General features: G+C 45.9%; 1 protein-coding gene across 1 annotated transcript in view; it reads left to right on the forward strand.

Moving 5' to 3' along the window:
• slc25a13 (solute carrier family 25 member 13) overlaps positions 1-7,394 on the forward strand; it is a 470,724-nt gene extending 463,330 nt beyond the window's left edge. The window contains exons 15-17 of the mRNA XM_072510240.1: positions 6,470-6,628; positions 6,715-6,802; positions 7,349-7,394. Coding sequence (XP_072366341.1) covers positions 6,470-6,628; positions 6,715-6,802; positions 7,349-7,394 — 293 coding nt within the window. The remainder of the gene's footprint in view (positions 1-6,469; positions 6,629-6,714; positions 6,803-7,348) is intronic.
• The last annotated feature ends 4,448 nt before the right edge of the window (positions 7,395-11,842 follow it).

Below are 11,842 nucleotides of genomic sequence, written 5' to 3' on the forward strand. Positions count from 1 at the left end.
AATTCCTGCTCGTATTCACCCTAAGTGGAAGACTCCTTATTTTGAAACTACCGTCCTGGTTCTGGACTTCCCCATGAGGGCAAACATCCTCTCAGAATCTTCTTGGAAAGCCACCTCATACAGAATCTTATGTGTTTCAGTGACATCACCTCTCAAACTTCCAAACTCCATCGAGTATAGGCCCAACCTGCTCAATCTTATTTGATGTGACAACACCTTCATACCAGAAATTGCCCTTATGAACCTTCAAAAGCTGTACAATGCAAGTAAGGAAGACCAAAGCTGTACACAGTACTCAAGGTGTGGTCTCACCAATGTGCTGCGCAGTTGGAGCAATATTTACCTACTTTTATAAGGCCAACATTCCATTTGCTTTCAGAACTACTTGCTGTGCCAGCATGCTAACTTTTTGTGGTTCATGTACAAGGAGTCATGGAGGCACAACACAAAAAAGGCCCTTTGACACATTACGTCAGCGCCGGTCAAAAACAGCCACCCAATTATTCTAATCCCATTTTCCAACACTTGGCCCATAGCCTTGAATGCTATTGCATCTGGGGAAGGTGGTGATGTACTGGTATTGTCACTGTCCAGAGACCCAGAGTACTGCTCTGGGGTTCCAGGTTCAAAGCCCGCCACTGCAGATGGTGAAAACTGAATTCAATAAAAATCTGGTGATTACCATGAAACCATTGTCGATTGTCATTTAAAAAACTACCTGGTTCACTAATGTCCTTTAGGGAAGGATATCTGCCATCCTTACCTGGTCTGGACTATATGTGACTCCAGACCCGCAGCAATGGCAATGGGATGGGCAATATATGCTGGCACTGCCTGCGATGCCCACACCCCATGAATGAAAAAAAAAATAACAAGTGTACATCTGAATACTCCTTTCATGTTATGAGGATCTCTCCTTCCACCATCTTTTCGGGCAGTGAGTTCCAGATTCCCACTACCCTCTGGGCGAAAAAGCTTTTCCTCACATCCCTTTTAATCCTCCTGCCCCTTACTTTAAATCTATGCCCCCTGGTCATTGAACCCTCCACAAAGGGGACAAATGTCTTCCTGTCTATCTATGCCCCTCATAATTGTATACATTTCAATCATGTCCCTCCTCTGCTCCAAGGAAAGGAACCCCAGGCTATCCAATCTCTCTTCATAACTAAAACTCTCCAGTCCGGGCAACATCCTGGTAAATGTCCTCTGTGAAATTTCCAGTGCTATCACATCCCTCCTATCATGTGAATTCCAGAACTGCGCACAGTACGTTAGTTGTGGCCTAACCAACATTTTATACAGTTCCAGCATAACCTCCCTGCTCTTAAACTCTATGTCTCTGCTAATGAAGGCAAGTATACCTTATGCCTTCTTAACCACTGTGACCACTTGTTCTGATACCTTAAGGGACCAGTGTACATGCACACCAAGGTCCTGGTGATCCTCGGTCCTGCCATTTATCATGTATTCCCTTGACTTGTTTGTCCTGCTCAAGTGCATCACCTCACACCTATCCGGATTGAATTCCATTTGCCACTGATCAGTCCAGCTGACCAGCCTGTCAATACACTCCTGTAATCTAAGGCTAGCCTCACGATTTACCACCCCACAAATTTTTGTATCATCTGCAAACTTACGAATCAACCCTCCTACATTCATGTCTAAATCATTCATATAATCCACAAACAGCAAGGGCCTCAACACTGATCCCATGGGACGCCACTGGACACAGGTTTTGAGTCAGAAAAACACTCTACGAACATCACCCTCTACTTCCTGCCACTCAGACAATTCTGGATCCAATTTGCCAAATTTTCTTGGATCCCATGGGCTCTTACCATCGCTATCAGTCTACCATTTGGGACCTTTTCAAAAGTCTCGCTGAAGTCCAAGTAGGCTACGTCAAACGGATTTCCCTCACCTGGTCACCTCTTTGAAAATTAAAAATGTTGGTCAGACATGACCTGCCTTGAACTAAACCATGCTGACTGTTCTTAATTAATCCCTGCCTCTCCAAAAGCAAATTAATTCTGTCACTCAGAATTGCTTCCAATAGTTTCACCACCACTGAGGCTAAACTGACTGGCCTATAGTTCCCCAGTTTATCCCTTCCACCCTTGTTGAATAATGGTACCACATTGGCTATCCTCCAGTCCTCCAGCACCTCTGTGGCCAGAGAGAAATTGAAATTATTGCCAACACCCCTGCTATTTCCTCCACTGCCTCACTCAATAGCCTGGGATACATTTCATCTGGCCCAGGAGATTTGTCTACTTTTAAGTGTGCCAGATCGCTCAGAACCTCCTCTCTGCCTATGTTAATCTCTTTAATTTTATCACAGGTCCTTTTCCCTGATTTCTATACCCTCACTGTTTCTCTCACAAGTGAAAATCGACCCTACCTACGTCCTCCGGCTCCATACACAAATTACCACTGTAGTCCTTAATGGGCCCTACTCTTTCCCTAGTTATCCTTTTACCCTTAATGTACTTGTAAAACAACTTAGGTTTTCTTGTATTTTACCTGCCAGTATCCTTTCATGTCCCATTTTTGCTCTCCTAATTTTCTTTTTAAGTTCCCGCTTGCAAATTCTATATGCCTTTAGGGCTTCTCTGTCCTGAGTACTTGTTCTGGGGAAACGGAAAGGTCTTAAGGTGGATAAATCACCTGGACCAGATGGACTACACCCCAGGGTTCTAAAAGAGATAGCTGAGGAGATTGTGGAGGCATTGCTGGTGATCCTTCAGGAATCACTAGAGGCAGGAAGGGTCTCAGGACTGGAAAGTGGTTAATGTAACACCGCTGTTTAAGAAGGGAAGGAGGCAGAAGACGGGAAATTGTAGGCCGGTTAGCCTGACTTCGGGCATTGGTAAGATTTTAGAGTCCATTATTAAAGATGAGATTGGAAGTGCATGATAAAATAGGACTGAGTCAGCATGGCTTCGTCAAGGGGAGATCATGTCTGACAAATCTGTTTTGAGTTCTTCGAGGAAGTAACAAGGAGGTTAGACAAAGGAAAACCAGCAGATGTGATTTATTTAGATTTCCAGAAGGCCTTTGACAAGGTGCCGCACAGGAGATTGTTAAATAAGTTAAGAGCCCATGGTGTTAAGGGTAAGATCCTGGCATGGATAGAGGATTGGCTGACTGGCAGAAGGCAGAGAGTGGAGATAAAGGGATCTTTTTTCAGGATGGCAGCCGTTGACTAATGGTGAGCCTCAGGTCTGTGATGGGACCACAACGTTTCACAATATATATTAATGATCTGGAAGAAGGAACTGAAGGCACTGTTGCTAAGTTTGCAGATGATACAAAGATCTGTAGAGGGACAGGTAGTATTGAGGAAGCAAGTGGGCTGCAGAAGGACTTGGACAGGCTAGGAGAGTGGGCAAAGAAGTGACAAATGGAATACAATGTGGAAAAGTGTGAGGTTATGCACTTTGGAAGGAGAAATGGAGGCATAGACTATTTTCTAAATGGAGAAATGCTTAGGAAATCAGAAGCACAAAGGGACTTAGGAGTCCTTGTTCACGATTCTCTTAAGGTTAACGTGCAGGTTCAGTCAGCAGTAAGGAAGGCAAATGCAATGTTAGCATTCATGTCGAGAGGGCTAAAATACAAGACCAGGATGTACTTATGAGGCTATATAAGGCCCTGGTCAGACCACATTTGGAGTATTGTGAGCAGTTTTGGCCCTGTAAGGAAGGATGTGCTGGCCTTGGAAAGGGTCCAGAGGAGGTTCACAAGAATGATCCCTGGAATGAAGTGCTTGTCGTATGAGAAACGGTTGAGAACCCTGGGTCTGTACTCGTTGGAGTTTATACGGATGAGGGGGGGATCTTATTTAAACTTACAGGATACTGCGAGGTCTGTATAGAGTGGATGTGGAGAGGATGTTTCCACTTAAAAGAAAAACTAGAACCAGAGGACACAATCTCAGACTAAAGGGACGATCCTTTAAAATAGAGTTGAGGAGGAATTTCTTCAGCCAGAGGGTGATGAATCTGTGGAACTCTTTGCTGCAGAAGGCTGTGGAGGCCAAATCACTGAGTGTCTTTAAGACAGAGATAGATAGGTTTTTGATTAATAAGGGGATCAGGGGTTATGGGGTGAAGACAGGAGAATGGCGATGAGAAACATATCAGCCATGATTGAATGGCGGAGCAGACCCGATGGGCCGAGTGGCCCAATTCTACTCCTGTGCATTATGATATCTGCCATAAGGCACACTTTTTCTCTTTATTCAATGCTGTATATCCCTTGATATCCAGGGTTCACTGAATTTGTTGGACCCACTTTTTTTCTTGATTGGAATATGTTGGCCCTACTCTCCCTATTTCTTCTTGAATGCGTCACACTGTTCTGTCATAGATTTATCTAAAAGTCTGCTCCCAGCCCACTCTGACCAAATCATATCTGATCTTATTAAAATCAGCCTTTTCCTGTTTAGAACTTTGATCTCAGGCCCATCCTTCTCCTTTTCCATAACAGTCTTGAATCTAACAGTTTTCCTGGATGCATTTTACAAATTCCACTCCCTATAAACGTTCTACACTATGGCTACCCGAGTTAATGTTGGGGAAGTTGAAATCCCCCACTATTACTACCCTATTACTTTTACACTTCTCTGAAATGTGCCTACATATCTACTCTTCCATTTCTCTCAGACCATTAGGGGACCAAGAGAACACCCCCAGCAATGTGATTGTTCCTTTTTGATTTTTAAGTTCTATAGCTTCAGCTAAAGAGCCTTCTAAGATGTCATTCCTCTTTACTGCTGTAATTGATTCCCTAATCAAAATTGCGACACCCTCTCCGCTTTTACCTCCTTCCCTATCTCACCTGAGGATCTTGTATCTGGAAAGACGTGGCAGGTGGAATACAATGTGGAAAAGTATGAGGTTATGCACTTTGATAGGAAGAATGGAGACATAGACTATTTTCCAAATGGGAAAAGGCAGAGGAAATCAGAAGCACAGAGGGACTTAGGAGTCCTAGTTCAAGATTCCCTTAAGGTAATTAGTCGGCAGTTAGGAAGGGATTGGATTTGACTTGTTTATTGTCACGTGTACCGAGGTACATTGAAATGTGAGCATTCATGTCAAGAGGTTAGAATACAAGAGCAGGGATGTACTTCTGAGACTGTATAAGGCTCAGGTCAGACCCCATTTGGAGTTTTGTGAGCAGTTTTGGGCCCTGTATCTAAGGGAGAATCTGCTGGCCTTGGAAAGGGTCCAGAGGACATTCACAAGAATGATCCCTGGGATGAAGAGCTTGTCATATGAGGAGTGGTTGAGGACTCTGGGTCTGTACTCGTTGGGAGTTTAGAAGGATGAGGGCGGATCTTATTCAAACTTACAGAATACTGAGAGGCCCAGATAGAGTGGACGTAGAGAGGGGGAATTTCTTCAGCCAGAGGGTGGTGAATCTGTGGAAGCCTTTGCCGCAGAAGGCGGTGGAGGCCAAATCACTGAGTGTCTTTAAGACAGAGATAGATAGTTTCTTGATTAATAATGGGATCAGGGGTTATGGGGAGAAGGCAGGAGAATGAGGATGAGAACCATATCAGCCATGATTGAATGGCGGAGCAGATTTGATGGGCCACCTGGTCTAACTCTGCTCCTATGTCTTACGATCTTATGAATATTGAGCTTCCAATTCCGCCCCTTTCTCAACCGTGTCTCATACCCTCATGTTTTAATTGTGCCCTCAATTCACCTGCCTTGTTTGTCAGACTCCTTGCATTAAAATAAATGTCATCCAGTCTTGCCAAACTCCCTTGAAACTTCACTGGTCTAAACATTCTATGCCTTCCTGACTCACTTGATGTCTCCTCTAATTTTGGCTGTGCAGCTACCCCTGCTGAACCTTCTCATAGGATCTCAGCCCCTGCCAAGTTAGTTTAAACCCTCCCCAACAGCATTGGGACACTCGGATCCCTCTGTACTGCAGCATTCTGCAGTCTCTCTTCATTCAAATAGTTACTTTTCTGTTCTTCCTGCCAAACAACCTCACATTTTAATTTTCCCACATTATGCTCCATCTGACAATTTTTTGTCACTCACTTATCCTATTTGTATATCTCTGCAAACACTCTGTAGCCCCCACACCATTTGCTTTCCTGTCTATCCTTGTCTCATCAAAAAATTTGATATAAAGCACTTGGTCCCTTCACTCGAGTCATGAATATAGATCGTGAATAGTTGAAGCACCAGCACTGACCCCTGTCCTAATAGTTTCATCTCTAAACCAAGTATTCTTGTGTAGTAACCTATTATGCGTCAGCTTATTTAATGTCTATTTGGAAATCTCTTGGAACCTGCCCTGCAAGAAAATAAAGTATGTGCCCCTCCAACTTAAACTGTGTTGTTCGTGACAAGTCTGGAACTTTTCAGTAAGTTGTTCTTGGATATTTGTGTATGGTTTCAGGTTTATTGAAATTCTTAAATGTTTGCTGTTTTCATATTAGGGATGCCTGCAGCTTCTCTGGTGACACCTGCTGATGTTATCAAAACAAGGTTACAGGTAGCTGCACGTGAAGGGCAAACTAAATATGCTGGATTGATGGACTGTTTCTGGAAGATCCTGCGACAGGAGGGCCCAGGTGCTTTCTGGAAAGGAGTTGCAGGTACACAGATGTGATTTTTACATGTATTCTTGTGGAGGAGTTTGTTCTGTCTTAAGTAACCATTTTTGTTTGTTTCCCCTTCATAGCCCGTGTGTTACGTTCCTCACCCCAGTTTGGTGTTACTTTGTCCACTTACGAGCTTTTGCAGAAGTTTATTAATATTGATTTTGGCAAGTAAGTATTAATGTTTTATTTTAAAAGGTGTTCCCTAAAAGTTGTCTTGGACACAATAATATTTGTTGTGCTATTTTTTCTATGTTAGCAGTGGACGGCACAGTGGCACAGTGGTTAGCACTGCTACCTCCCAGCTCCAGGGTTCCAGGTTTAATTCCGGTCTCGGATGACTGTGTGGAATTTGGACTTTCTGTCCGTGTCTGAGTGGGTTTCCTCCGGGTGCTCCGGTTTCCTACCACAGTTCAAAGATGTGCAGGTTAGGTGGATTGGCTATGCTCAAATTGTGCCTCAGTGTTCAAAAGGTTAGCTGGTGTTGCTGGGTTACAGGGATAGGGTTGAGGCCTAGCCTTAAGTAGGGTGCTCTTTCCAAGGGCCAGTGCAGACTCGTTGGGCTGAATAGCCTCCTTCTGCACTGTAAATTCCATGATTCTATTAGTTGCCTATCTTGTATCTTGCACCTGTGTACTCATTAATTTAAAATGTGGGCAAGGTGAGAAGGAGGGCTAAAACATTTAGTTCCTGATTGCAGTGGCTGCTATTCTTTAGGCAAAATACAGAGGACATTCTACAAGCAACATCCTACAAAGAGTAATCTGTATTTGTCGGTGCTTGTTGAAGGAGGAACAATAACAAGGACTGGGATAACTCTGAATGTTTATTTTCATACTGGCATGTACTCTTCAATATCCACCTAAACCAGCACATGGGACCTAATTTGAATGACTTGGTCAAAGGTAGACAGCTTCATATAATACAGTATTATCCTAGTATTATAATGGGTGTTAATCTGGATCACATAATCAAGTCCTGGTGTGAGATTCAAACATGAGCAAGAACCAAGCGAGGCAAGCTATCATGCTGAGGCAAAACAGCATGTATAAAATAGGTTTCATGCTTTAATTGCAGAGTATTGAGTCAAATTCTGGGCACTTCAGGAAAGATGTGAAGGCTCTAGAGCAGGGATCAAATTTTGATTTAGAGCTCTTTTCAGATTTTCTCAATGGTTGTTTTTGATTTTCGGGCTTATATTTTTTTTCTCAGGGGCTCCTTTTTCATTCTCACTAACTCCTTTATTAGGTTATGCAGTCACGTAGTAATATTACATTCTGTATTTGTATTGACATATGGAATATTTGGACTCACAGAGGCAAAATTAGAGGAGCTAATCATTATTCTTGATGATCTAAACTCCTCTATTAAACTTAAAGCCACAGCATACAAAGTACGGCAGCACAGTGGTTGGCACTGTTGCTTCACAGCGCCAGGGCCCCAGGTTCGATTCCCGGCTTGGGTCACCTTTGTGAGGGTCACGAAGAATCCAGCACGAGTTTTAAGGATACAAAGTAATAACATTTATTTACAATAACATATATATATAATAACAGCAACTTCCCTAGCTGCACACTCCTTCCTGCTGGTTCCTAAACTGGCCAGCTTTATTTATACTAGGAGTTTACTAATGGTTTCTCCGCCCCCATCATTGGGGAAGCTCATACTCCCACAGGATTGTGGGTTTGTCATTAGTCCCCAGCCAATAGTAAGTAGGCAGGTTATAACAGTCACTGTCTGTTTGGAGTCTGCCCATTCTCCCCATGTCTGTGTGGGTTTCCTCCGGATGCTCTGGTTTCCTCCCACAAGTCCCGAAAGACATGCTGTTAAGTGAATTGGACATTCTGAATTCTCCTTCAATGTACCCGAACAGGCGCCAGAGTGTGGCGATTATCGCAGTAACTTCATTACTGTGTTAATGTAAGCCTACTTGTGACAATAATAGAAAATATTATTCCAAGGAAAATATAAATTTTCCAGAATTACAGTATTTAAATTTACACAGAAAAAGCAACAGACATAAATTAGCAAGAAAGTTTTTTTTCAAAATGACTGACTCACACATCTACCCAAAAAAACATCATACCAAATGTGCCTTTTTTGGACTGATGGGGCGTCATTCTCCGCCGGCGGGAGTCTCCGTTTTGCCGGCGCCCGGGGGTTTCCCGACGGCGTGGGGCTGCCCCACAATGGGAAACCCCATTGACCGGCCGGTGTTACGGAGACTCCCGCCGGCCGGTCGGGGCAGAAATGTGGCAGGGCGGGTAGGAGAATTTCGCCCCTGAATTCACAGCCAATATGGTTTCATCGCATATATGCAAAGGTGGAAGATTTTAACCTGCCAGTTAATACACTTTTTATTGCATCTCAGACCTCAAACACAGTAGTAAGTAACAATTGATCTTGCATTGATATTGATGTAAAGTGAATTGCTATTTGCGGAAGAGAATTCTAAACACCTGGCACCTTGTGTGTGGAGAGTTGTTTCCTAATTGTATCCCTGAAAGGTCTGGGGCTGGATTTTACATTCCCAAATTGGCACATAATTGGTAATAACCCAATTGACCTCAGTTGTTTAGTGCCCGCTGCATTTTCAATAGGATGATGTAAAAAGACTTTGGAGTCTTTTCCACCAGCTATAATGAGGTGGCACAAGAAGAGTAGAACAGAGGAGCACGAATAGGTTATTTGGCCCATCGAGCATGCTCTGTCATTCAAATGGATCATGGCTGATTATCTATCTCAGGATTTCGGAAACCTTTCCAGTCATGAAACCCTTTTGACCTCCCAAGAATACTGACAGAACCCCAAAGAGCTAAACCACAAAAGAATGATTGTTTTTACATAATAGGGGCAAACATGCAAGGGCAGTTAAAAGGCTTTTCTATTTTTTTATAGAAACATTTATTATAATTAAAATGTCCTTTTATTCAACAAATACTTATGTCTAACCATTTCATCATTTTTAAATGGGAGATGTGATTCTGCTTCTTTTGCGCCCATCTCTCCTTCTCACCAACCCACACTCCCATCTCTCCCACCCACACTCCCACCTCTCCCACCCACACTCCCATCTCTCCCACCCACACTCCCATCTCACCCACCCACACTCCCATCTCTCCCACCCACACTCCCATCTCTCCCACCTACACTCTCATCTCTCTCCCACCCACACTCCCATCTCTACCATCCACACTCCCATCTCCCCACCCACACTCCCATCTCTCTCCCACCCACACTCCCATCTCTCCCAGACACACTCCCATCTCTCCCACCCACATTCCCATCTCTCTCCCTCCCACACTCCCATCTCTCCCACCCACACTCCCATCTCTCTCCCACCCACACTCCCATCTCTCCCACCTAGACTCCCATCTCAACCACCCACACTCCCATCTCTCTCCCACCCACACTGCCGTCTCTCCCACCCACACTCCCATCTCCCCACCCACACTCCTATCTCTCCCACCCACACTCCCATCTCTCCCACCCACACTCCCATCTCCTCACCCACATTCCCATCTCTCCCACCTCTCCCAACCACACTCCCATCTCCCCACCCACACTCCCATCTCTCCCACCCACACTCCCATCTCCCCACCTACACTCACATCTCTCCCACCCACACTCCCATCTCTCCCACCCACATTCCCATGTCTCCCACCCACATTCCCATCTCCCCACCCACACTCCCATCTCTCCCACCCACATTTCCATCTCTCCCACCCACATTCTCATCTCCCCACCCACATATCCATCTCTCTCCCACCCACATTCCCATCTCTCTCCCACCCACATTCCCATCTCCCCACCCACACTCCCACATCTCCCACCCACATTCCCATCTCCCCACCTACACTCCCATCTCTCCCACCCACAGTCCATCTCTCCCACCCACACATCTCTCTCCATCCATACTCCCATCTCTCCCATCCACATTCCCATCTCTCCCAACCACACTCCCATCTATCCAATCCACACTCCCATCTCCCCACCCACACTCCCATCTCACCCACCTACACTCCCATCTACCCCACCCACACTCCCATCTCTCACATCCCCACTCCCATCTCTCCCACCCACACATCTCTCTCCATCCATACTCCCATCTCTCCCATCCACACTCCCATCTCTCCCACCCACACATCTCTCTCCATCCATACTCCCATCTCTCCCACCCACACATCTCTTTCTATCCACATTCCCATCTCTCCCACCCACACTCCCATCTCTCCCACCCACACTCCCATCTCCCCACCTACACTCTCATCTCTCCCACCCACACTCCCATCTCCCCACCCACACTCCCATCTCTCCCATCCACACTCCCATCTCTCTCCCACCCACACTCCCATGTCTCCCATCCACACTCCATCTCTCCCACCCACACATCTCTCTCCATCCATACTCCCATCTCTCCCACCCACACATCTCTTTCTATCCACATTCCCATCTCTCCCACCCACACTCCCATCTCTCCCACCCACACTCCCATCTCCCCACCTACACTCTCATCTCTCCCACCCACACTCCCATCTCCCCACCTACACTCTCATCTCTCCCACCCACACTCCCATCTCACCCACCTACACTCCCACCTATCCCACCCACACTCCCATCTCTCACATCCCCACTCCCATCTCTCCCACCCACACATCTCTCTCCATCCATACTCCCATCCCTCCCACCCACACATCTCTCTCCATCCACATTCCCATCTCGCCCACCCACACTCCCATCTCTCTCCCACCCACACTCCCATCTCTCTCCCACCCACACTCCCATCTCTTCCACCCACACTCCCATCTCCCCACCTACACTCTCATCTCTCCCACCCACACTCCCATCTCCCCACCCACACTCCCATCTCTCCCACCCACACTCCCATCTCTCCCACCCACACTCCCATCTCCCCACCCACACTCCCATCCCTCCCACCCACACTCCCATCTCTCCCACACACATTCCCATCTCTCCCACCCACACTCCCATCTCTCCCACCTACACTCCCATCTCTCTCCCACCCACACTCCCATCTCTCCCACCCTCACTCCCATCTCTCACACTCACACTCCCATGTCTCCCATCCACACTCCCATCTCTCCCACCCACACATCTCTCTCCATCCATACTCCCATGTCTCCCATCCACACTCCCATCTCTCCCACCTACACATCTCTCTCCATCCATACTCCCATCTCTCCCATCCAC

The sequence above is a fragment of the Scyliorhinus torazame genome, chromosome 6 (assembly GCF_047496885.1).
Source record: "Scyliorhinus torazame isolate Kashiwa2021f chromosome 6, sScyTor2.1, whole genome shotgun sequence".
NCBI lineage: Eukaryota > Metazoa > Chordata > Chondrichthyes > Carcharhiniformes > Scyliorhinidae > Scyliorhinus > Scyliorhinus torazame.